This window comes from Anolis sagrei, chromosome X (assembly GCF_037176765.1).
Source record: "Anolis sagrei isolate rAnoSag1 chromosome X, rAnoSag1.mat, whole genome shotgun sequence".
NCBI classification, from domain to species: domain Eukaryota; kingdom Metazoa; phylum Chordata; class Lepidosauria; order Squamata; family Dactyloidae; genus Anolis; species Anolis sagrei.
Genome location: NC_090034.1, coordinates 32402095 through 32429530, shown reverse-complemented (window position 1 = coordinate 32429530; position 27436 = coordinate 32402095). Strand labels below are relative to the sequence as shown.

The 27436-nt window shown below is 45.7% G+C and overlaps 2 protein-coding genes across 2 annotated transcripts in view; one reads left to right on the top strand and one right to left on the bottom strand.

The window, feature by feature from the left end:
• TMEM120B (transmembrane protein 120B) overlaps positions 1 to 27436 on the top strand; it is a 109819-nt gene that overhangs the window by 21552 nt on the left and 60831 nt on the right. The window lies entirely within an intron of this gene.
• On the bottom strand, positions 299 to 25478 carry MORN3 (MORN repeat containing 3). The gene is made up of 7 exons (XM_060785972.2): positions 25322 to 25478; positions 19512 to 19631; positions 14372 to 14527; positions 10000 to 10157; positions 5425 to 5584; positions 3305 to 3489; positions 299 to 2605 (listed from the first exon to the last, which is right to left on the bottom strand). The coding sequence occupies exons 2-7, from the start codon at positions 19513 to 19515 to the stop codon at positions 2513 to 2515; spliced, it is 756 nt and encodes a 251-aa protein (XP_060641955.1). The 5' UTR covers positions 19516 to 19631; positions 25322 to 25478; the 3' UTR covers positions 299 to 2512.

The following is a 27436-nucleotide window of genomic DNA, read 5'->3' as shown; positions in this document are numbered from 1 at the left end:
CACAAAGGAAAAAAAATCAGGAATAAAGAAAGTAGATGTATAATCCAAAAATGTTTAGCAATAGGTGATAAACCAACATGAATCCAAATGTCTCCTACAGATTCAAAGGTAATACAGTCCAGGAATAGCCCAAAATCACAAGAACACCTTGAGTCCACAAGCAAAAGCTATACTTAGTAAAACTTGAACAGGAACCCCAAAAACTCCCAGAATACTTGAATCCAAAACCAAGGCTTGACTTGAAACAAGAACCAGAGAACCCAGGCCTAGCTTGTCACTTGAATGCCACGTTGCCTGAACTAACCCTTAGGTAAACAACTTGCTAATTAATAGGCACCCGTGATGGCATGCCATTTCCCACAGACTCTCTCCCTAACTTTCCCATACAGTCGCTCTGACCTACAATGCCTATTTTCTGCTCTGATCTGTAAAAGAAGACCTTTGTTGATCTCCGTGGCTCCAGGCATTTTCCCCTGAGAGCCTTCTGTATCACTTAGCTCTTTGGCCAACTCCTTATCTAATGTTGCAGTTTCTGGCTCTGCTGACTGACCTTGAAGCCCTGAACTTTCCGAGTCAGATTTCTTACAGAGAGACACATCATTCCCCTGACTTCATCGCTTCAAGCTCCAGGCAATCCACACAATCCTCTCTAAATCATCAGGGAACCCATCAGCCTCAGGCTGATCTACATCATCACCTTCCCTTCCCAATATTTGGGACTTGCCCAGAGTCTCCCAGTGGGTTTCTAACGCTAAACAGGGAGTCCGAATTCAACTGAAACGATGACTGGCACACGACTTTTGAAATGTACCTAGAACTTACATCCCAGCTATTATGGCTTCATGGTTCTTGGGCTTTATGGTTATCAAGCTATCGTTACTGCTCATCTTCTCTGTTTGTTACAATTCTTGTTGTCCTCAAAGTATTTGTTTCTATCTAAACATTTTCATAGAATTATAACAAAACTGAATAAAAGTTCTTGTTTTAAAAAATGAAGATATATCATTGGCTTTCAAAGATTTATCTTTTTCAATGTCAAAGTTCTCCTACATGTACAAGGAAGAATGAAGTATCAGTCATAAACCTTTGACTCAAGATTCTTATTTGAAGAAGTCTTAAATTAAGTGGGGGAGGTAGATCTCCGTTCTATTCAAACTGTTTTAGATTCTCTCCATGACAACATCCAATTTCTGTATTGTATGACTGACACTCCACTGTGGGTTACAAGCTACGCTCCACATCAGTTATAATTAACCCAGATCCCAAAAGATCCCATGAATGCTTGGGCAAATCAGAACAGACATACTCTTGAATTACTTCAGAGGAAGATCTCACGCTTGGTGTTCCCCATGATGCTATACATGTCTTGGGGGTTGACTTACTCAGGACCCAGTCATACCGGATTTGCCAAAACACTGAATATACACAAGGGGGTAAATAAGAAACAAAGGCCCAACGTCCCCTCAAGTGATTGAAGGAGGCCCTTCACCACAGCAGAGCAATGATTCTCCATGGAACTGGTTCTCTCCATGTACATCTGTCTCTAGTTACATGAACCCAACTCTGATGTAAACTGAGGCCTACCTGTATGTTCCCTGCTCAGCATGAAGCAGTTGTCCCCCATAATATACTGTTAACTTAAGGGGTTTTTTTTTGTTGTTGTTAACTGCCATCAAATTGTATTGTCGAAGGCTTTCATGGCTGGAATCACTGGGTTGTTGTGACCTCACTACCTCTGATGATGCTTACCATAGATGCAGGCGAAATGTCAGGCGAGAATGCCTCTAGAACATGGCCATATAGTCCGAAAAAACCTTCAGCAACCCGGCCATCAAATTGACATTGACTTATGGCGACCCTATGAATGAGAGACCTCTCAGTCTCCATCTCAAGAATCTTGCCCAGGTCTTACAGACTCAGGGTTGTGGCTTCCTTGATAGAGTCTCTCTTGGAATCTGGTCTTCTTTTCCTACTGCCTTCTGCCTTACCAAGAATTAGTGTCTTTTCTAGTGACTCACATCATCTTATGATATGGCCGAAGTATTATAGCCTCAGTTTAGTCATCTCGAGGGAGAGATCAGGCCTGGTTTAATTTTCTATTTCTGCATATTCTCCTTGTCGAAGAAATGGCCTTGTTCTTCATGAAAGCGCTTCTTGCAAAATGCACATTTGTTTTCATGCTACACGACATGTGGTCTGAAAGCCCATTGGACTAATGCTTCTCCTTGAGAATCCAGGTGCTGCTTCTAGGAACAATGATCTGAAGTAAGTAACCACCAAAGAATTGTGAAACGTCTTCCACTTCTAACATTGGGGAAAACCGACTGTGTCCTCACTCCTTTCTCTATCTTGGCTTCAGTTGCTAAATGAAACCAAAAGGACCTTGAACTATCAGAAGGAGAGAATGAAAGATAGGCCAAAAACTCAGCGGTACCAAGTATATATTTGGGAGTGAAGTAGTTCAAGGAGGCCTCTCTGTTGGCTATGGCTTCTCATTGGTCACAAACTGCCATCATTTTTTCTGAGAGTGAGAAATGTATTCTTCAGTCATCTTTAACTTATGCACTGCTTCATCTAACACACCTTCGGTGTCTGCCAGTTCGACCTGGAATAAAAAATACAAAAGGAGAGGTGTCAGCAACTTATAAAGCTGGAGACCGGCTCAGGTCTGAAGGGAATGTGGCCCATGGAGAACTCTTTCCTTGCATATGGCCTTCACTGGCAAAAAAGAAGAATCTTTTAGAACCATAGGAAGGGACTGCAGGGGCCACCATGCAGGAAAACACAACGTTCCTGGAAAATGCCCATCTGGAAAAGAATCCAGAGGGAAAAGGCAACAGGGTGGACTCAGGTATCAAATAGCAGGGCAGAGACCAAACCACTCAGAATGACCCCTACATTATTTATTTATTTATTTATTTATTTATTTACAGCATTTATATTCTGCCCTTCTCACCCCACAGGGGACTCAGGGCGGATTACAATGTACACATATATGGCAAACATTCAATGCCAATTAGACATACAACGTATATAGACATACACAGAGGCTATTTAACTTTTTCTGGCCGCCAGGGGAGCTGTCGCTTTCATCGCCCATCTGCGACACTGATGAAGTACTTCTGCATTCCCCGCATGCTTTGCTGGAGTGCTTTTTGCTGGAGTGCTTTTTGCTGGAGTCTTTTTTATGGCCTCATAAATTAGTTAAATTAGCCTCTCCACACATAGGTGGTACCTAATTTTCCTACTTGACAGATGCAACTGTCTTTCGGGTTGCAAAGATTGACAACAAGCTACACATTACCTTTGGGATTGGATAGCGAGTTGGCAAGGGAGCTTCTTCCCGGCCAAAATCAATCATGGTTCCACACTTTGCAGCACCGGCCACCCAGAAACCTTCATAAAGCTGCCCTGTCTCCAAGTAGATGAACTTCCCCGGGCCGTGTTTCTTGCCGTTTTTCCAGCTGCCTTCATATCGATTTTCATTTTCTGCAATTGACACAGAGCTTATTTATTTATTTATTTATTTACAGTATTTATATTTCGCCCTTCTCACCCCAAAGGGGACTCAGGGCAGATCACAGAACAAATATACAGCAAACATTCCATGCAGATTATGCAATGACAAGACAGATAACAGATAGAGGCTTTCCCATCTTTCAGCATCTTTGGAGGCTATGCTCAGTTCCAGCCACAGGGGGGGTGCTGTCGCGCCATCTCCTTGCCAAAGAGCTTTCTTTGTTTGTAAACTTCCTCCTTTTTCTGATCAAAACGCCTGCCTAAATACCTCCTCGCTTTAATACAATTCCTATTTATCTACTCACATTTGTTTCAAACTGCTAGGTAGGCAGAAGCTGGGCTAAAGGTCAGGCGCTCACCCTGACCTGGGCTTCTAACTGTCAAATTTCCAGTTGGCAAAATTTATTGCAGCTTGGTGATTAACCTGCTGTGCTAAAGCTCAGCCCCTTGTTGGAGGGGGCTGGCTTGTTTTTGCTATCTCAATGGGCAAAAGTACTGGCTTGTGTTTTCATTCAGTTGTGCAGCATTCTTCAGCAACTTCCCTCTCCTCCCGTTGGGTTAACAGAGTGAACAATCTTCCAGCTAACTGAATGCAAACAACTTTTGGACTTTGAACTCAGTTTGCAGCAGCGTAAGTAAGCTGAGGACAAAAGAGGAGGAGAAAGGCACAGGCATGGAAACAAAGCTGGACTTTCTCTTGCTCTTGCAAGATGCTGTTGCTGTTGTTTCCCCTCTTCTAGAATGAGATGTGGTACTCAAAAAGAAAGAAAGATTCTTTCCAGATTTGAGAACATAAGATTTTAAGCTGACCCTTGCCTCCAGGCTGAAGAAATGGTCTTGTTCCCAAACTGGTCATAAATTGGCTAGGATTTCCCTTTGTCTTCTATGTGCCAAGGGCTTCAGGAGGATTTCTCCACACCGGCAAGTTTCGCATTGGCAGCTCCGCAGGCCCCACACGACTGAGTTTACAAGGCCGGGTGAGGGACAAGTGCTTTTTTTATTAGGGTCACTGCAAACTACTGTCCCAAGATCAAATCATCCACGCTGGCCAGGGGCCCAGAATGAGTAACCGAAACCTGGCATTCATGCCGGGTGGTTGGCTCTCGATATCTTACTCACGGAAAAATGAAGGAAAGAAAAAACCCAGGCGCTGAAAGGGGGGACACAGCCCAGCCAAGGCCAGGCATTCCTGTTTCTATGCAATGGCAGGCCATTCCCAGTTGTGGTGTCCAGTTCACAGAATCCCTGTGTTGTTATACTTTCTGTGCCAATACTTCCCCACCTCCAGCACTGCTATTTTAACACGTTCTTTATTCGTTTGGTTTTTTTTTCTAATCTTGTTTTTTAGAGGAGAATTGCTGCAGGGCAGGATAAAACCCCTTCGGAATAAACAAAGGGGCCGTTTCGCACTGCACAACCCCTCGGCATAAACAAAAGGGCCTTTTCCCACTACACAAAGATTGCCCTATGATTCCATGTTAGTTGCCATGGTTCTAATTTATGTAATCCTCCGATTGGTAGTGCCACTGTTGACTAATGGGAAACCTGTGGATTTCATAGGGTTTCATACCCCCAAAAAAGTCCTGATTTGGCAAGGGCAGTTCCCAATTAATCCTCTGTGGTCCCCCCTTTTCAGCTGTTTATGAAATATCACATTTTTTCACAGCTTACTTCAACTGCTGCAAAATGAGTACAAAGTGCAAGAGTAGTCAGTACTCAACCATTAGACTATAGCGCTGGAGAGTGGTGTTCATGCTCACCCATGGAAACCCACTGAATGACCTTAAATGAGTCATTAATGCTCATCCCCACAAAACCTAGGGTTCCCATAAGTCAGAGACAACTTGAAAACACACAACAACAACAACAACAACAACATTGTCATGGTCAACAGCCCATACTTACTATGGCGTAGCATTCCTGTCCCATTTGGCGCATCCTCAAACCACTGGCCTTCATAAATGGAGCCGTCCTTGTAGTACATCCGTCCCCAGCCTTGTCTCCTCCCGGCATACCAGTCCCCTTCGTAATACTCTGTCTCCGAGAAAAACTTAACTCCGAAACCCTAAAGTTACGAAAGGATGAAGAAGTGGATTAACAGCAGAACATTTTGCCTCCTTCCACTGATGCTTAGAGAGAGCCAAAACAGTGCCACACAATCATGTCAGGTCCCACTTCAGGAGAAAGGTGGCTTAGAAGTAAAATAAAAATAATAAATGATGTCATTGATCTGATCAGTGAAACTAGAAGGGATAGTTATAGCTCATACGAGGGTTATCAAGAAAGTAAGGTTACAAGGCACGTAGCTCTCGTGGGGAACTTTTGTGGGGGAAGTTGGTAGCACTGCCGTGTAGCAGGAAGCCAGTGGAAGTGAACGAGCAGTGCCAGTCATCAGTAGCTCATCGACTGGCATTGTGGTGAAGGTTAGAAATGAGCGTCCTCATTCTGTTTCCCTCCAAGTGCGAAGTTCGCGCTGGAATACGCTACCTTAATGCTAAGGGCATGAACGCTGCTGCGATTGATCATGTATTCATTTCAGTTTATGGAGAGGACGTAATGACAAGACAGCATGTGACAAAATGGTTATGCAATATATTGTGGCACTGTGAAGAAACTTCACCGAGCCATCCAAAACAAACGTCATGGGATGCTGATGATGGGAGTCTGTCTCCATAATAATGCGTGTCCACACACTGCTCATGGTTGGGATGTTTTAAGCCACCCCTCTCACAGTCCTGATCTCCCATCCAGTGGCTTTCATCTGTTCACTAAATTGAAGGAACACCTGAGTGGAAAACACTTTTCCGATGACGAGGAGGTGAAAATTGAAGTGATGAACTGGCTGAAAAAGGTGGCATCAAAAACCCGTCCCACGGATAACAAATCTATTGAACTGAATGGTGATTATGTCCCCCGGCTGTGGAACACTCTCCCTGCAGACATCAGACAGGTGCCCTCCCTCATGTCCTTCCGAAAAAGCCTCAAGACATGGCTGTTCGAGAAGGCATTTAATTAAGTGCTATAACAATGTGGTAAAGATGACTGGAATGGAACAAGGAATATGAGATTGGTTATGATTCCACTATGAGACGAAGCGGATTTTTAGTGTAGTTTTTGTAATTGTTATGTAGTTTATATGTTGTTGTAATTGCCTCTTTGTAAATTGTCTTTTATATGTGTGTACACCGCCATGAGTCGCCCTAAAGGGCTGAGAATAGCGGTTAATAAATGCATCAAATAAATAAATAAATAAATAAAATATGTGGAAAAAATTATGTAATACCTATACTACAATCCATGTAAGTTTTATTAACATATATTAATTCTTTGTAATTTTTTAAAAAATCTTGTAACCTTACTTTCCGGATAACCTTGGTAGATGCCTTGAGTCTTAACCTTAAAGAGGGCTTCTTTGTAGGGCCCTACTGCACTCCACTTTTATTCCCCTTAACTTCTATGCCAACATCGTATAGAACCCAGGATTTTACAGTACGGAGCAGAGAGCTCTTGGGTCTCACCAAACTACAAACCCCAGAAATCCACAGAGATACTGACTTGAAGACAGTCTGGAGCTAACCTATAACCTTTGCTTTCCCAAGGCTTTACATAGCTGATGATAGTAGTTTTTCAACAGATTTCCAGGGAGGTGGGTATGTTACAGGAAAACTGAAGCAGAAAGAAGTAGAAACACCCAGTAAATCTGCACTGAAAGTCAGACTGACTTGAGAGATATACCTTGAGATATAGGGTGCACCCACACTACATAGTTACAGCATTTTGATGCCAGTTTAAGTGGCATTGTGCCATCTTTGGATATCCTGGGATTTGTAGTTTTGTGCAGTACTTAGACTCTTCTGCTAGAGCAGTGATTCTCAATCTTCCTAATGCCCAACCCCTTAATGCAGTTCCTCATGTTGTGGTGACCCCCACCCATAAAATTATTTTGCTACTGTTATGAATCATAATGTAAATATCTGATATACAGGATGTATTTTCATTCACCAGACCAAATTTGGGACAAAATTTTTTCGATATGCCCAAATTTGAATACTGGTGGGGTTAGAGGGGAGTTTGATTTTGACATTTTAGAATTGTAGTTGCTGGGATTTATAGTTCACCTACTATCAAAGAGCACTCTGAACTCCACCAATGATGGGATTGAACGAAATATGGCACACAGGACTCCCATTATCAATAGAAAACACTGGAAGAGTTTGGTGGGCATTCACCTTGAGTTTTGGAGTTGTAGTTCACCTGCATCCAGGGAGCACTGTGGACTCAAACAATGATGGATCTGGACCAAACTTGGCACGTAAACTCAAAATGTCCAAGTGTGGAGTTTGGGGGAAAATAGACCTTGACATTTGAGAGTTGTAGTTGTTGGGAATTATAGTTCACCTACAATCAAAGAGCATTCTGAACCCCACCAACGATAGAATTGGGCCAAACTTCCCACACAGGACCACCATGACCAACAGAAAATACTATGTGTTTCTGATGGTCTTTGGTGACCCCTCTGACATGCCCTCACGACCCCCTCAGGGGTCCTGACCCCCCAGGTTGAGAAACACTGTGCTAGAGTATTGTCATTCATGGCAGTGCATCCAGTTCTAAGTCCCTCACCAAAGTACACAATCCAGGATTTTATATGAGTGAAAGCAGTCTGCTGCGTTCAGGAACCAAAGGGATACAATTATGCTGTGTGGGTGCACTCTCATTTTCTTTCACATTATGCAGAAAAAGCAATAAAGGAGTCTTGCCACCGCTTAAGGATAAAACAGGTTTCCTCACACCTGATGAAGTGGGCAGCAGCCTGCAGAACGATTCACCCAGTGAAATGCAGGACATTATTAGAGACTTGGCAATGAAACAGGAACACTTTTGCTTCTGCGTTTTTTCCCAAAAGGCACTGAGCCATTTCCTTTGATGTTTGTTTTTTTAAAAAAACTGAATCCCTGCAGGTCACTGGTCTGTGGCACACAGCCACCCTGTCTTTGTGGGTCCCTTGTGATCCCCTCAATCCCCACAAGAGGCCGGGAAAGGGCAGCGGGAGGCAGCTCTTGACCTCCGGCAGCTTCCCTTTCCAGCATGGAAGGCGGCCCCTGTCCAGAAGGAGAAAAGGGGAAGTGACATAACACCACACAGATAGGATTTGTCTCTTGTTGAGTCTCAAATACTGAGACCGCTATAGCAATTCGATCCTATTTTATTTGGCGACAGCTCTTTCTTGTAGAATCCTGGGATTTGCAGTTTGTAAAATATCCCTAGTGGAACTACAATTGCCAGGATTCCATTGCATGGAACCATGCCATTAGAAAGTGATATCACCCTGGTGGCGCAATGGGTTAAACCCTTGTGCCAGCAGGACTGAAGACCGACAGGTCAGAGGTTAAAATCCAGGGAGGGTGCGGATGAGCTCCCTGTGTCAGCTCCAGCTCCCCATGCAGGCACATGAGAGAAGCCTCCCACAAGGATGGAAAAACATCAAAAACCGGGCATCCCTGGGCAAAGTCCTTGCAGACAGCCAATTCTCTCACACCAGAAGTGACTTGTAGTTTCTCAAGTCGCTCCTAACACACACAATAAATCACACTAGTGGGGCCGCAGTGGTGCAGCAGGTTAAACCGTTGAGCTGCTGAACTTGCTGACCGGAAGGTCGACGGTTCAAATCCATGGGACGGGGTAAGCTCTCGCTGTTAGCCCCAGCTTCTGCCAACCTAGCAGTTCGAAAACATGCAAATATGAGTAGATCAATAGGTACCGCCTCGGTGGGAAAGTAAACAGCACTCTATGCAATCATGCCAACCACATGACCTAGGAAGTGTCTACGGACAATGCAGGCTCTTGGAGATGAGCACCACCTCCAGAGCCGGAGATGAAGGGGAAGCCTTTACCTTTATCTGTGTGTTTGTGTTTCATTTTTTGAGGCATTGAATGTTTGCTTTGTGTCTGATTTTTTCTGTATATGCTGAAATCTGCCCTGAATCCCCTCAGGGAAACAGGGCGGAATACAAATAAAGTGTTGTTTTTATTACTACTGTGACTTCGCAGTGTAGATGGGTTCTTCATTATGTCTTCATTATTAGCAAAAGGTAATGATTGCAGGTAACTATATACATGTAACTAGTTATTTCCCAACTCTGGAGGGGTTAAAAGTGGGCAATTTGGTGGGTGAAGCAACTTATCCAAGCTTTTATGTGGCGCTTGTTTTGACACAACGTTCTGTGTTCATAATGGTAACGTTGGGCTTCCCAATCTCTCTGCTCGGGGCAAGAACAAAACATGCCAGATGCCATTACAACGAGGGAGTTTTATGATCCCTGTAACCAACCCCAGTCGGTATTTGGGTCACAGCATTGTAGCTGAAGTTTCCAAACAGTTTCCAAAGGCAGCCCTACATAAAATGAGTTGCAGCAATCAAGCTGGGATGTAACTTAGGTGTTTGTCCAAGCTGTGGACCTGAGAAAAAGCAGGACTTACATGCATTTTGTCGTTCTTCCACCAGCCCGAATACACTTTCCGATAACCCACCCCGGATGGGTTAGGAATGCCGTAGATCCCATAGCCCTCGCGTTTCCCGAATTGCCAGTCTCCGCTGTAGATCGCGCCAGTCTTCTGCCATTTTTGTATGCCTTTGCCTGGCAGAGGGGAAAAAATGGTAAGAGGAGATGCCTGTTACTTTCTGTTGAGGCTGGTGTTCTCAAACTGTGAAGGGCATTAGAGAGTGCTAAAGGGGGTTCTGAGGAATACACATATGAAATAGCAAAAAGCTCCTGTGAGCTTCAAAGAAAACCCTGAGGTTGCCCAGGGTTTCATGGTAGCACCTATGAACAAATCCTACCTAAAAGCCACTCTAAACATCTTCGCAGAAGCATATGAGAAGCTCGGCCTGTCATTGAACATTGAGAAAACCAAAGTGCTCTTCCAGCAGTCACCAGCCAATCCCTCTCCACTGCCAGAAATACAGCTTAATGGTGTAACATTAGAAAATGTTGACCATTTCCGCGACCTTGACAGCCACCTCTCCACAAAAGTCTACATTGACACTGAAATACAACTCTGCCTGAGCTCTGCAAGTGCAGCATTTTTCCGAATGAAGCACTGAGTGTTTGAGAACCGGACATCCGTAGGGATACCAAGGTGCTTGTTTCTAAAGCTATTGTCCTCCCAACCCTGCTATATGCCTGTGAAACGTGAGCAGACATCACATGCAACTCCTGGAATGATTCCATCAGTGTTGCCTCCGAAAAATCCTGCAAATCTCTTGAGAAGAGAGGCGGACAAATTTCAGCATGCTGGAAGAAGCAAAGACCACCAGCAATGACGTGATGGTCCTCCACTATCCCGACCGGGACCGCCTTCCGCCTGGAAACCGATGCTCTCACTGCTGGAGAACATGCAAGTCAAGAATAGGGCTCTACAGTCACCTACATACCCACCACCAGTACGCCGATCTTGGGGGACAATCTTACTCTGACAATGAGGGATCACCTAAGTAAGTAAGTAAGTAAGTACAAATCCCTTTTTCATACCTGATTATTCTCTTCTAGAATTCAGTTGTATTTAATTGCTCTCAGTGGTGCAAAAAGGCACCAAAATGCTGTATTTCTTCAGTGCAAAGATGCACTTTTCCCTCTATATATAAGCATTTCTAAAAATAGGGTGTGCCTTAGAATCGCAGGTGTATCTTCTGTATTTTGGTTGGTGGCAGTGCAACTGAAATTAGGGTGCGTTTTACAATTGGTGGTGTCTTACAGTGGAAGAAATAAGGCAACAAAGCCATTTGAAATGTTTTTGGAGGTCCTGTGGCATTCCCAGGTGCATGGAAAAGCTAAACACAGAACTACAAACAGTCCCCAACTTACAAACAAGATAGGTTTTTTAGGTTTGTTTTTAAGCTGAATTTGTATATAAGTTGGAACAGGTACATTTTTAAACTATAACTTCATCCATGTGTGTGTGTGTGTGTGTGTGTGTGTGTTCTGGATGGCATAAGAGGGAAGAGTTAAGACCCCTGTGATGTTTGTTTTGCTGTATGTGCCCCTGTTCAGAGGGTTGAATCTCACCATCTGCCCCTGTGATATCAAAATTGGATTTTGAAAATTTTGTCTTGTTGTAGAAACAAGGATTGGTGATAAAGCTTCAGCTGAGACACCTTTTCCTCATGATAATAACGGTTCCGACCCAGCTTACCTGTCCAAACGTATCTCTCCTTATGAACCATCTAGGAATTTAAGATCATCTGGGGAGGCCCTGCTCTCGATCCTGCCTTCTTCACAGGTGCGCTTGGCAGGGACAAGAGACAGGGCCTTCTCAGTGGTGGCCCTTCAGCTGTGAAACTCCCTCCCTAGGGATATTAGATCGACCCCCTCCATCCTGACCTTCCAGAAAAAAGTAAAAACCTGGCTCTTTGGACAAGCTTTTGGAAATGCAGTGTAACTGGATAAACATGGAATTATGAAAGAACAAAACATGGAACGGCCTAGACGATGCTACTGGAAAATTAGATTAATAGGAAGACATTGGCTTTTATATATTTTAATGGTTTTGTATGGGTTTTATAATGTTGTTTTATTGTTTTTAACTGTATACTATGAAATGTTATGGCATCGAATTGCTGTCAAATTGTAAGCTGCCTTGAGTTGCCTTTGGGCTGAGAAAGACAGGATAAAAGTATCATAAACAAACAAACAAACAAACAAACAAATAAATGATAATAACTCTTTCAGGGGTGAATTTATCTTCCTTCCAAGGGGTAGATTTTTCTCTCTGGTGTTGTCTCACGCCTGTTATTTAACTATGAATCATTTGTAAGTCAGATGTTTGTAACTTGGTTTTCAGACCTTCTTGGGTTTGGGGTAGAACACCTCCACCTGAAAGGAGAGTCCTCTGCAAGCCAGCAGTCCAATTCCCATATTTTGAGCATCAGCTGGGTATACAGTGTTCCCTCGCTACTTCAGGGTTCATTTTCCGCGGACTCACTGTTTTGCGAGTTTTTGCCTCTCAGTTTATGAATAGTTGCCATTGCCAGAGCAGCATTCTAATCCCACCTCCTGGCAACGATGGTGTGTAGAAGGGGTTTCATCCTTCCTCTCGGGTGAGAGGCAACCAATTAAGAGAGATTGCAAAGCAAAGCAGAGATAGCTAGCAAAATAAAAGGTGTGCAATGCCTTTAAATCTCTCCTCTCTTCTGCCTCACCCTCGAAACTCGATATGCATATATAGCGTCCCTACTTTGCGGATTTTCACTTTTCGCGGGTGGTCCTGGAATGTAACACCTGTGAAAAGTGAGGGAACACTGTACCTGTACTACACGTTTCTATCTGTTTAATTTCTATGGTTCCATCTTATGGAATACTGGGTTTTGAAGTTATATGAGGCTCATAGAATTGTCTCCTAGAGAGCTCTGAGTCAATCCTTGAACTTCAGTGTTAGAGCTTTTTTGTTGAGTTCCAGGGTCAGAGAAGCAGATGGCGAAAAAGAAGAATGGCCTGACTCAGAGGAGCGTGCTTGCTCCATCAGTGTTTAACATCTACACCAATGACCAGCCACTGCTAGAAGAGACAGAGAGTTTCATCTGTGCTGATGATCATGCCGTTACTGCTCAAGCAGGGAGCTTTGAGAAGGTTGAACAGAAACTCTCCAAAGCTTTAGGTGCTCTTACTGCCTATTACAGGGAAAACCAACTGATTCCTAATCCATCTAAAATGCAGACGTGTTCTTTTCACCTTAAGAACAGACATGCATCTCGAGATCTGAGAATTGCCTGGGAAGGAATCCCACTGGAGCATTGCAACACACTAAAATACCCGGGAGTCACTCTGGACCGTGCTCTGACTTATAAGAAGCACTGCTTGAATATCAAGCAAAAAGTGGGTGCTAGAAATAATATCATACGAAAGGTGACTGGCACAACCTGGCAATCACAACCAGACACAGTGAAGACATCTGCCCTTGCGCTTTGCCACTCTGCTGCTGAATACGCATTCCCAGTGTGGAATACATCTCGCCATGTTAAAACAGTGAATGCGGCTCTTAATGAGACATACTGCATTATCACAGGATGTCTACACTCTACACCACTGGAGAAATTATACTCTTTAGCCGATATTGCACCACCTGACATCTGTCGGGAAGTAGCAGCCAGCAATGAAAGGACCAAGACATGGACATCTCCGGCCCATCCTCTGTTCGGATATCAGCTAGCAAACCAATGCCTTAACTCAAGAAGCAGCTTCCTAAGATCTACAGAGATACTTGCAGAAACACCTTAGCAAGCAAGAGTCCAAAAGTGGCAGGTGAAAATCTGGAACCTCAATCGGTGGCTGATACCAGATGAGAAACTCCCTCCTTGGCACACAGAAGACTGGGTAACCTGGAAGGCACTGAGCAGAGTGCGCTCTGGGACCCTGAGATGCAGAGCCAGTCTTAAGAAACGAGGCTACAAAGTGGAGTCCACGACAAGCAAGTGTGGAGAAGAGCAAACCACAAACCACTGACTGCAATGCTGCCACATGCACAACGGAGGACCTTCTTACAGCGACTCCAGAGGCGCTCCAAGTGGCCAGCTTCTGTCAAAGGAAATCTAGCATAATGCCAGGTTCTTAACTTTGTTTGTGGGTTTTTTTAAAATGCATTATAACCGTATTCTCAATTCGCTTTTGACACAACAAATAAATAAGCATTAGAACTCTCTAGTGTGAATTCCCGCACCAAACTACAAATCCCAGGTTTCCATACAGTGGAACCATGAGACTTAAAGTGGGATCGAAGCGGTATAACCACAATGTGGCTCCATCCCCAATTCACCAAATGCCTCCCTCTCTCATCGCTTGCTCCGGATTATTCTTACCGTGTTTCATATTGTCCCACCATTCTCCAGTGTATTGATCCCCGTTGACGGCGTGAACCGTGCTCAGCAAGCCGCATTTCTGAGCCTTCCTGTCCCATTTATGCCACAGAGGTTCGGTGGTCTTGGGGAATTTCAAGGTAGGCATGCTGGTTTGGCCTGGAAGGGGACAGTTTGGAAAAGAGACACATAAACCAACCATATTGTGCAAAGATGATTAAGGGCTGTGACTTCCTATGTTCCCCTTGTTGCTATCAAGGTTTTGGTAAGATTAGAGAGTGAACATTTTGCATCAGAAGAGCGATAAAGAACGTGACAGAGGGGAAACAAGTTGCTATAGGACTGCGATTCCATGGCTATCTCTTAAAGAATCCTGGGATCTGCCGTTGTATTGGTTTTCTGTAACCTGCTTTGAGTCTTTTCTTTAGAGAAAAAAGACAGGATGATGATGGTGGTGGTGGTGGTGGTGGTGATGGTGATAGGAAAAAGGAAGCCCCAAGATTTCCATGAACCAGCCACTTAGCACACATCTTCCTTTATGGCTTATATAACATTTTGAAATGTGTAGATCCTGATCTTGTCCACAGCCACCTATGTAAACAGTTTAATTCTCTTTTAATGGTTGCATATTTGTATATTTTAAATTGTATACTAATGCCTTTATTTCAAGCCTCTTTGAGTCCCCTTTGGGGAGAGAATCTGGGGAATAATAATAATAATAATAATAATAATAATAATAATAATAATAATAATATAACAATCAGTCCTAGACACTTGGGAAGTGTCCAATGTGTGATCCAGTACAACAGCCAGCATAGTGACCTTGTTCACTGTGTACTAATCTTGTGTTTCAAATAAAAACAACAACAACAATAATAGAATTCTGCTAAATGCATTTTTCTTTCTGTCCCCAAATGTCTAGCATTGCACTGATTTAAAATCTCAGTGGAGCCTTGAAAAATGGACTTTCAACCTGTAAAGAAAAAGGGAATTGCCAAACTACAAATCCTAGGATTCCATAGTATTAAGCCAGGGCAGTTAAAGTGGATTCACTGCATCTGCTTGTCCAGTTTTGTTGGATTCATTTCAATTGGTTCAGCTTGAGGATGTGGACAGGATCCTTGGAGAGGTGCGACCTACCACATGCACCCTGCCCATCCTGGCTGATAAAAGAAGCCAGAGGGGGGTTTGGCAGAGTGGGTGAAGGTGATGGTTAACGCCTCCTTACAGGAAGGAAAGTTTCCAGCGAGCTTAAAACAAGCTATTATAAAACCACTGTTGAAGAAACCCTCACTGGATCCCACTCAATTCGACAACTATCGGCCAGTTTCCAATCTCCCCTATTTGGGCAAAGTCATGGAACGTGTGGTGGCAACACAACTCCAGGGGTTTCTGGTAGACACTGATTATCTAGATCCGGCACAGTCTGGCTTTAGGCCGGGACATGGTACTGAGACAGCCTTGGTTGCCTTGGTAGATGATCTTCGCCGGGAAATGGACAGGGGGAGTGTGTCCCTGTTGGTTTTTCCTGGACCTCTCAGCGGCCTTCGATACCGTCAATCACGGTATCCTTCTGGGGCGCCTCATAGATATGGGGCTCGGGGGCACTGCTTTGCAGTGGCTCCGATCCTTCCTTGAGGGACGGTCCCAGAAGATGTTACTGGGTGACACCTGTTCGGCCCCACAACCGTTGCTGTGTGGAGTCCCACAGGGCTCAATCTTGTCTCCGATGTTATTTAACATCTACATGAAGCCGCTGGGGGAGATCATCTGGAGTTTCGGAATGAGATGCTATCTCTACGCAGATGATGTCCAAATCTGTCACTCCTTTCCACCTGTCACCAAGGAAGCTGTCCAGACCTTGAATCGGTGCTTGGCTGCTGTGTTGGACTGGATGAGAGCTAACGAATTGAAACTGAATCCAGACAAGACAGAGGTCCTATTGGTCAGTTGTAAGGCCGAACAGGGCATAGGGTTACAGCCTGTGTTAGATGGGGTTACACTCCCCCTGAAGACGCAGGTTCGCAGCTTGGGAGTGATCCTGGACTCATCGCCGAGCCTGGAAGCCCAGGTCTTGGTGGTGGCCGGGAGAGCTTTTGCACAATTAAAACTTGTGCGCCAGCTGCGCCCGTACCTTGGGAAGTCAGATCTGGCCACGGTGGTCCACGCTCTTTTTACATCCCGATTAGACTACTGCAACGCACTCTACGTGAGGTTGCCTTTGAAGACTGCTCGGAAACTCCAACTAGTCCAGCGGGAGGCAGCCAGACTGCTCACTGGGGCGTCATACAGGGAGCATACCACCCCCCTGTTATGTCAGCTCCACTGGCTGCCGATCCAGTTCCGAGCGCAATTCAAAGTGCTGGTTTTGACCTACAAAACCCTATACGGTTCCGGCCCAGTGTATCTGTCCGAATGGATCTCCCTCTACGTCCCACCCCGGAATCTAAGATCTTCTGGGGAGGCTCTGCTCTTGACCCCGCCTCTATCACAAGTGAGATTGGTGGAGACGAGGAGCAGGGCCTTCTCGGTGGTGGCCCCCCGCCTGTGGAATTCACTCCCCGGGGAAATTAGATCTGCAACATCGCTCCTTTCCTTTAGGAAAAAACTAAAGACATGGATCTGGGACCAGGCATTCGGACAAGCGGGCAGATAAAGAAAGAACTTTGATGATGATTAGTAAATGATTAATGGATTAGATCTATGGAACTCTGAAGATGAAACGCTGATCACGAGAATAGTTTTTATATGATGTGTTATGTATTGGTTGTTGATTATGTTAACTGTGATAACTGTTTTTAACTATGGTTTTGTATATTATGTGTAATTTGTGTAGGCATCGAATTGTGCCTTTTCTGTAAGCCGCCCTGAGTCCTCCTTCGGGAGTAGAGAAAGGCGGGGTATAAGTACCCGAAATAAATAAATAAATAATTTAGAACTGTGTAGTGCGGAAAGAAAGGCCCTGGGAAAGAGGCAAAATGTGGGAAGGTCAAAAATGGCCGAGGATCCCTTATTTCTAAAGGCAAGCTTACAGCCCTGATCCACTTGGTAGGAAAGCAGTCAGTATGTTTCCAGCGGGTTCTTTAAAGGATCTTCAAGTGAGCAATTTCTGGGCTGGTTTGCCCAGGTCCCTTGAGGTCGTGACATCATGGGAAAACCTCAGGGGTGGGTTAATTGTGAGGCACCAGTCACCCAGGAGATGACTGGTAGCCCTGTAGCCCTTTCCCAGTGCTCCCAGTTTAGTGCATAGCATTGTATGTTATCGTTTTTGGAGAGGGGATTTTGAAGCTCTGGATAATCAGGGTTGGGGATTACAACTCCCACCATCCTCTCTGTAGTGTCACAAGTCAGTCCCCTGCCCTCTGCCTTCTCAAGGGTCTTTTTCAGGTGTCTGTTTGGAAATAACAGTCAACATCCCCTTAGATAATGCTTGACGCTGAGATTTCTGGAAATCAGTCATTTTTTTTAATCATAAAGGAAAAAAAGAACAGAATAGAAAAGCAGCAATCACACAAAGAAGGAAGATTTTGTAATACGGAATGCTAAACTACACAGCTTGCCTTCTAGCTAGTGCAACAAACGACAAAACGACACCAGAGGACAAACAAACAAGTAAGCAATTTGATAGATCCCAAACTCACTATCTGATGTGTTGTTGAAGGTTTTCATGGCTGGAATCACTGGGTTACTGTGAGTTTTCCGGGCTGTCTGGCCATGACGTTTCACCCACATCTATGGCAGGCATCCTCAGAGGTTGTGAGGTCTGTTGGTAACTGGGCAAGTGGGGTTTATATATCTATGGAATAATGTCCAGGGTGGGAAAAAGAACTCCTGTCTGTTGGAGGCAGGTTGAATGTTGCCACTGGCCAGTTTGATTAGCATCAAATGACCCTGCAGCTTAAAAGCCTGGCTGCTTCCTGTCTAGGGAATCCTTTGTTGGGAGGTGTTAGCTGGTCATGATTGTTTCTTGTCTGGAATTTCCTGGTTTTTGGTTTTGTTTTTATTTACTGTCCTGATTCTAGAGATTTTTTAAAAATACTGGTAGCCAGATTTTGTTCATGTTGATGGTTTCCTCCTTTTGTTGAAATTGTCTACATGCTTGTGGGTTTCAGTGGCTTCTCTGTGTAGTCTGACATGGTGGTTGTAAGAGTGGTCCAGCATTTCTGTATTCTCAAACAATATGCTGTGTCCAGGTTGGCTCATCAAGTGCTCTGCTATGGCTTAAAACTCTTAAATCAGGACAGTCAAAGCAAAGAGGTCTGGCTGAATGGGTGAGTGGTCAAGGTGCGCTCCCTTTCCCTCGGGCGCAACTTTGGACTGAGGCAGAGAAGCAGCGTAGAAAGGGGAAGGCAAAGGCGTGGCCTGAGGCCTGCCCCCCCCCCCCCATGCAATCCCACCTCCTTCAGGGCAGAGTGAGCGGCACCGAAGGAAAGGACAACAATAAACTATACTCACGAAATTAATGCTATGGTAAACAACAAATCTCAGTTCTAACGCAATGTCACATTAAATAATCAAATCATAATGAATGTAAATTGAAGTATATGAAAATTCAATTTAGTAATGCATTCGGAAACATTGGAATAGTATCGTAAAATATGCAGTATAGCGCATGTTTCTTTGATGTTCAGCAGATGGTGCTGTTTTTGAAAAAAATTACCTATCACAGGTGTGAAATCTGTATAATAGTAGGTTTGTGAAAACATAAAAACATGCACCTATTTGAATGCTATGTTGTATCAAAATTTCAAAGCAATCGGTGAAGAATTTGGGGAGATTTAAGGTTTTGAACAAACGAACATTTACATTTTTATTTATATAGAGTATTTTACTCCTTTACTTGATATTATCTAACCAGACTTCTACTTTGGGTAACACTCTTCTAATTCATCAATCCTACACAGTTTGCTCCTTGATCAGCTTTGTCTGTCTGTCCATCTTGGATAATTCGCAGATCTTCTTGCATTTGGGATGACTGGTCCCTTCCATCTCTGAGCACAGACAATTTTTGCTCCAGTTATCCTATATTGTAATACTCTTACTTAAACGGGCATGGATTGTGGTTCTCTGGCCACCTTCTCTGTTCTGCATCCTGTGCTTTCCATCATACTGTCTGCTTCCCCTGGCTCAATACAATACTCACCCATGCTGGAATGCAGGCAGCATCAATAGTCCTCAATCGGATTCTCCTATGGCACATCTGGACAGTTTACACGACTACATAAAAGATGGAGATATCGTCACGCCTGCTGCTGCTGTTATCCTTAGAAAAATATTTCAAATATCAATAAAAAATAAAATTAAGACAAGAGCTCATGGTCGACATAACAACTGTGAATACTGACTAGTGCTACAGGAGATCCACTGAGTTAGTAGGATTTTCTAATCCATCTATTCATTCATTTGGTTAGGATTGGGACTGAACGGCAGGATTTAAGGTAACGCAATATACAAATAAGGATGTATCATTGTATTAAAATGCACAGAAAGTGGTTTGAATTCTTTGTCTTGCATTTCAAAACTTAGGATACAATTCAGTCCAACTGTAAATGAGATGTGAACTCACCTGTCATCTTCAGGTGAGTTTGCGGTGACCTTCTCAGTGACTGCTCCCAAACTCCCCTGGAGAGAGTGTAAGGGTACATCTACATTGTTACAATGCATGGGAGTTGTAGTTTCACAAGGCCTTGAGCCTCCTCTGCCCCTGAAGGCTGGTGCCTCATCCAACTAGAACTCCCATGACTCCAGAGCACTGAGCCATGCATTAATTCGATGGTCTAGATGCACCCCTAGACCTTTCCGTTCAGGGGGCTTTGAACTGAGTGTGTATGAATACCTTTTTCAAATGTTGTTTTAATATTCCTATTTTGCTTTTTCAAGTAGTTCTTGTTGTGAATAAAATCTCAGCTTTGGGGAAAAGGTAGGATCGAATCATAGACTCATCAAGTTGGAAGAGACCAGATGAGCCATCTAGTCCAACCCCCTGCCATGCAGGAAAAGCACAATCAAAGCATCCCCGACAGACGGCACTCCGACTGTGCTTTTCCTGCATGGCAGCGGGTTGGACTAGATGGCCCATGTGCAATTCAGAAAGGCAGGGCTGAGCAAGTTTAGCCAATTTAGGGACAGTTTTTCTGCCATGGGAAACCAGTGACATTTGCAACTGTTTTTTTTTTTTAAGTCATGCTTGATATTAAATACTGTTCCCCTTTCCCCAAAAAATGGAAATAGTGAATTGCAGCTAATGGAGCCTACCAAAAGAATCAGTTCACTCCTTTTGAGGGGGACAGAAATACACCAATCTGGAGGAATTAAGGGTGCAAAATCAGCCCAGAACTTTTTTTTGTCGTGTCAGGAACGACTTGAGAAACTGGAACTCACTTCTGGTGTGAGAGAATTGGCCGTCTGCAAGGACGTTGCCCAGGGGACACCTGGATGATTTGATGTTTTTATCATCCTTGTGAGAGGCTTCTCTCATGTCCCCGCATGAGGAGCTGGAGCTGATAGAGGGAGCTCATCCGTCTCTCCCCAGATTCGAACCTGCAACCTGTCGGTCTTCAATCCTGCCGGCACAGGGGTTTAACCCACTGCGCCACCGGGGGTCTCCAGCCCAGAACTGACCATTGCACATCCCTCCAATCTCTATCCATAATAAAAGTGAAAATGTGTGTGTGTGTGTGTGTGTGGCTGCAGTGCCCACTTCCACAGAGAGGCTCCTGCTTCCATAAACAGCTTTAACCCACTGCTGAGGAGCCACCAAAAGCACTCCTTCCAATGACATTTCAGGTTATAGCGAGCACCATGAACATGTTGCCCAACCCCAGCCAATGTCCTCCCCAAACACCATACTGTCCCCCACCCAAAGAATGCTTTCATTTGGGGACAATTTCATCCTAGATTTTTTGTGTTTCCTCCACCACAGACATCCCAGTGTTTCTTACTCTCTCCATTGGTGTGGAATTTGCATGATCCCGCCCACTGTCTCTCCCTTAACCCTTTCCTACTCTTTTCAACTTTGTCTGCACACCAAACAGAGCAAAACAAATCAGCAACTCAACATACTGGAGGAGTTTGGGGGATTGGCTGCACATGATGGAAGTTGTAGTTCACCCTGCATCACATCAGAGCACTATGACCCCCACCGACAATGGACCTGGACCACAGTTGGCACACAAAATCCCCATGACCAATGAAAAATACTGGAGATTTTTGGAGGGACTTCACCTTGATTTATAGCAATTGTAGGTACTGGGATTTATAGTTCACCTGCAATCAAAGAGCACTCTGGACCCCACCAATTATGGCCCTGGACCATGGAGAACCCCCATGACCAACAAAAAACACAGGAGGGCTTTGGGGGAAAATTGACCTTGATTTATAGGATTTATAGTTCACCTACAGCCAGAGAGCACTGTGAATGTAAACAATGATGGATCTGTATCAAATTTGGCACACATACCCGATATGCCAAAATTTGAATGGGGGGGGGGGCGTGTTACTGGCCTTGACATTTGTTACTTGGAGGTACTGGGATTTATAGTTCTCCTGCAATCAAAGAGCACTCTGCACCCCACTGATGATGGACCTGGATCTTACTTGGCCACACAGAGCCCCCATGACCAACTGAACGCACTGGAGGGATTTGATGGGACTGACCCACCATGGTGAGAGTTGTCATTCATCCTGCAGTCAGAGAGACTGCAGTCTATAGAGATTCCATCCATCTGACCAGGAGTCCCATCCCGCAGACCACAAATTTTGAATGCGTCCACCTGAGGGTGGGTGACCGGGACAGAATAGGGATTCTTGTAGTGTACCGTCCACCTCGCTGCACTACAGTCTCCCTGCCTGAGCTAGCGGGGGTAGTCTCGAGCCTGGTGGTGGAGTCCCAACGGCTTCTTGTGCTGGGGGACTTCAACATCCATGCCGAGGCGACCCTCACAGGAGCGGCTCAGGACTTCATGTCTGCCATGGCAACCATGGGGCTGTCCCAACAAATAACTGGCCCCACCCACTGTGCTGGACACACATTGGACTTGGTTTTCTGCCAGGGATGGGAGCAGGGTGGCGGTGTGGAGGAGTTGTCCATCTCTCCGTTGCCATGGACCGACCACTTCCTGATCAGATTTAGGCTCACTGCGCCCCCTAACCTCCGCAAAGGTGGAGGACCCATTAAGATGGTCCGCCCCAGGAGGCTTATGGATCCGAACGGATTCCTGATGGCTCTTGGGGATTTTCCCGCCACCTCGGTAGGTGACCATGTCGAGGCCTTGGTCGCTCTCTGGAATGGGGAGATGACCAGGGCAATTGACAGGATCGCTCCGGAACGTCCCCTCTCAAGTAACCGAGCTAAACCAGCTCCTTGGTTCACTGAGGAGCTGGCAGCGATGAAGCGAAGGAAGAGGGAACTAGAGAGCGTGTGGCGCTCGGACCCAAGCGAGCCAAACCGAACACGGTTTGTGTCCTTTTTAAGGGCATATGCCGCGGCAATAAAAGCCGCAAAGAAAACTTTCTTTTCGGCCACTATTGCGTCTGCAAAAAACCGTCCGGCGGAGTTGTTTCGGATTGTCAGAGGTCTATTAACTCCCCCTACCTCGGTGGGAGCCCTGACAACTCGGACACGCGCTGTGAAGCATTTGCTCGGTTCTTTACAGACAAAGTCGCTTTGATCCGTTCTGGGCTGGACGCCACATTAAATGCAGTCTCTGTGGATGTGACACAAGCACCTGCTTGTCCTATTTTGATGGATTCTTTTCAGTTTGTGAAACCCGAGGATGTGGACAAGATGCTTGGAGGAATGAGGCCTACCACGTCCATCCTAGACCCCTGCCCATCCTGGCTTCTGAAAGAGGCCAGAGGGGGATTGGCTGAGTGGGTAACGGTGGTGGTTAATGCCTCCCTTCGGGAAGGCACGATTCCAGCGAGCCTAAAACAGGCTATTATAAAGCCGCTGTTGAAGAAACCATCACGGGACCCCACTAAATTTGACAACTTTCGGCCTGTTTCCAATCTTCCCTTCTTGGGCAAAGTCATGGAAAGCGTGGTGGCCTCACAACTCCAGGTATTCTTGAGAGACACGGATTATCTGGATCCGGCACAGTCTGGCTTCAGACCGGGACATGGTACCGAGACGGTCTTGGTCGCCTTAGTGGATGATCTCCGCCGGGAGCTAGACAGGGGGAGTGTGTCCCTGTTGGTGCTTCTGGACCTCTCAGCGGCCTTCGATACCGTCGACCACGGTATTCTTCTGGGACGCCTTGCAGAGATGGGCCTTGGGGGCACCGCTTTGCGGTGGCTCCGGTCATTTCTGGAGGGCCGTACCCAGAAGGTGTTATTGGGGGACTCCTGTTCAACACCACAGCCTTTGACCTGTGGTGTTCCTCAGGGCTCCATACTGTCCCCCATGCTGTTCAACATCTACATGAAGCCGCTGGGTGAGATCATCCGGAGTTTCGGGGTGCGGTGTCACCTGTACGCAGATGACGTCCAACTCTGTCACTCCTTCCCACCTGCTACTAAGGAGGCTGTCGAAGTCCTGAACCGGTGCCTGGCCGCTGTGACGGTCTGGATGAGGGCGAACAAACTGAAATTAAATCCAGACAAGACAGAGGTACTCCTGGTCAGTCGCAAGGCCGAACAGGGTATAGGGTTACAGCCTGTGCTGGACGGGGTCGCACTCCCCTTGAAGGCGCAGGTTCGCAGCTTGGGTGTGACCCTGGACTCATCGCTGAGCCTGGATCCCCAGGTTTCAGCGGTGACCAGGGGAGCATTTGCACAGCTTCGGCTCGTGTGCCAGCTGCGCCCGTATCTTGGGAAGTCTGACTTGGCCACGGTGGTACACGCTTTGGTCACATCCCGCCTCGACTACTGCAACGCTCTCTACGTGGGGCTGCCCTTGAAGACGGCCCGGAAGCTCCAGCTAGTCCAGCGCGCGGCAGCCATGTTGTTAACCGGAGCGGGACGCAGGGAGCGCACAACGCCCTTGCTGTCCCAGCTCCACTGGCTGCCGATCAGCTACCGGGCCCAATTCAAGGTGCTGGTGCTAACCTACAAAGCCCTAAACGGTTCTGGCCCAAAATACCTTGAGTACCGCATCTCGGCCTAGGAGCCCACGAGGACCTTGAGATCATCCGGGGAGGCCCTTCTCTCGGTCCCGCCTGCCTCACAGGCACGCTTGGCGGGGACTAGAGAGCGGGCCTTCTCGGTGGTGGCCCCCCGGCTGTGGAACTCCCTCCCTGCTGAAATTAGACAGGCGCCTTCCCTCATGGCCTTCCACAAGGGCCTGAAAACCTGGCTCTTCGAAAAGGCCTTCAATTAAGTGCTATGTTTTGGAATGACCACCGGAATGGACTATGACCACGAGATTGATTATGACCCAAACAAGACGAAGCGGATTTTTAGTTTAATTAGCTGTGTGTTAGTAAAATGTGTGTTATGAGCCTGAGTTACTGTAACTGTCGTCTTTATGTTCTATGTTCTGTACACCGCCACGAGTCGCCTTCAGGCTGAGAGTGGCGGTCAACAAATGCAAATAATAAATAAATAAATAAATAAATAAGAGAGCACACTGAACCCCACTGATGATGCATCTAGAGCAAACTTGCCCAACATGACAATCTTTAAGTATTGATGGAGTTTCAGGGGGTTCACCTGCCATGATGTGAGTTGTAGTACACCCACAACCTTATGCATTTTGTAAAATAAAAAAATACTTCTTCTAATAACCCAGGCAACGCCAGCTACCCAAGCTAGTAAATGAATACAGTTTTCATAGAATCATACATTTGGGAGCAACCCCCCAGGGCCATCCAATCCAACTTGATTTTGCTACGCAGAAGGAGACAATCAAAGCACTCCTGACAGATGGCCATCCAGCCTCTGCTTCAAAACCTCCAGAGAAGGAGACTCCACCGGACTCCGAGGCCAAGTATTCCACCATTGAACAGCTCTTACCATTGGGAAGTTCTTCCTAAAGTTTAGGTGGGATCTCTCCTGCACTTTGGATCAAGCAATGGACACAGGAGCCGGTGGAGCGCTGGGCTTTTTGGGAGGCTCTGCCCAAAGGCCACAAAAGGCAGCAATGAGCACTGGCCTTTGTGCAGTCTGGACACTGAAGCTGGCACTGTGGCAGAAGTAGCCATGGCAACCCAGGCAAACCAAGCATTGCAAGAGGACAGGCTGGGAGGTGGACTTTGTGCTAGGCCTGCCCTCCAGAGGACGGCCAGGATGGCTCAAGGCATCTTTTTGTGCATGCAGATGTATTTGCAACACTGTCTTCACTTCCTCCATTTTGTTTTGTTTTTTAAATCACATTGGGTGCAATAAAAATTGCATGATGCAGGGAAGCTTCTTCTGCTCAGGAACCTTTTGAATACAAGCATTTTGCCCTCCTCCTTTCCTCTCTAGCTGGGGAATAAAGCCCAGCTCCGTGTCCCGATTTGGCAGGGACAGTCTCCATTCATCCTCTCTCATCCCACTTTCTCCGTTGTCTTTAAAAGGTCCTGGTTTCTCTCTCCTGCTCTGGCTTGCCCCCCTTTGCCCTTAGCTTGCTTCAATTGCTGCAACCAAAGCTCAAAGTGCAACAGGTTTGTTTGTTTTTGTTTTCTTGTTTTTTGTACTCGGTGCATAGCAGAGATATGAAGAGGCGCAGGTGGATCCTTGCCCTTCCCAGTCAATTCCAGCAAAATCAAACCGTTGGCCACTTTCATAGGTTGTCTACTCTTCCTTTTGCCACCTTGGCAGCACACTATTATTGTCCTCATTTTCACCTGTTACATGTTAGAGGGCATTTGAACATGCTTGGCCCATGATCCTTGGTCACTTGTGCTCTGTCTTGATGGAAAGGGGACAAAATGAGGGTGCGGCCCTGGATGGGACTAAAGTCAAATGGGTCAGATTGTGTGCAGCACTGCCACCTAGTGTTCAAAAAGAAGAACCTCATCCTGTTGCTTGCCAAATAAGCACAATACCTTTGTAATAATTTCTAAATTCCAGTTTAATTCCATCCTGATGTGCTTTTTAGAGGGGATGTGTTAACTGTATTCCACTGTAATAGTTTGCTTCTGCCTAAAGGAGCATCCGTGTGGTAGAATGAATGCTGTTTGACCATACTTTAACTGCAGTGGCTCATTGCTGTGGAACCATTCAATTCTGAAGAAGTCATGCGGGCAATTGGATCAGGAAGGTGTCCATGGACATCAGGCTCCTCGGCATGGAAAATGGAACAATGGCACCTCCTCATGGCCAAGTCGAGCACAACCTCCAGATGCCAGAGATGAAAAAAGAGGAAAGTCTTGCCTCTGTCTATGTCCTGTCTGTCTTTGTTAATTGTATAATGGCATTGAATGGTTGCCATATATGTGTTCTGTAATCCACTCTGAGTCCCCTTAGGGAGATAGAGCAAGATATAAATAATCAGCTCTAAGTCCCCTTGGGGAGATATAAGGTATAAATAAAGTATATTATAATTATTTTTCATGTCAGAAGCGACTTGAGAAACTGCTTCTGGTGTGAGAGAATTGGCCGTCTGCAAGGATGTCCAGGGAATACTCGGATGTTTTGATGTTTTACCATCCTTGTGGGAGGCTTCTCTCATGTTCCTGCATGGGGAGCTGGAGCTGACAGAGGGAGCTCATCCACGCTCTCCCCCTATTTGAACCTGTGACCTTTTGTTCTTCAGTCCTGCCGGCACAAGGGTTTAACCCACTGCTCCACCGAGGGCTACTAGTATATTATATTACATTATATTACTAGCTTGGGGACCCGGCGATGCCCGGGTTATTAGAGAAAGGAATTGTGTATCAAGGTTGGTCTTTATCAGTTATTTATATGGCTCGCAGTGGTCTCAGGAAGTTAGTGAAGGTACTGCGAGTCCCATCATCTGTGGTCCATCCTCCTCCAAACTCCATCCTGGATGGAGTGGGTCATGGGGGTTCTGTGTGCTAAGTTTGGTCTTGATCAGTCATTGGATGAGGGCACAGTGGTCTCAGAAAGTGAGTTAAGTTACTGCAAGTCCCATCATCCATAGTCTCCCTCAAAGATCACCAGAATGTTGAGTTGGCCAAGGGG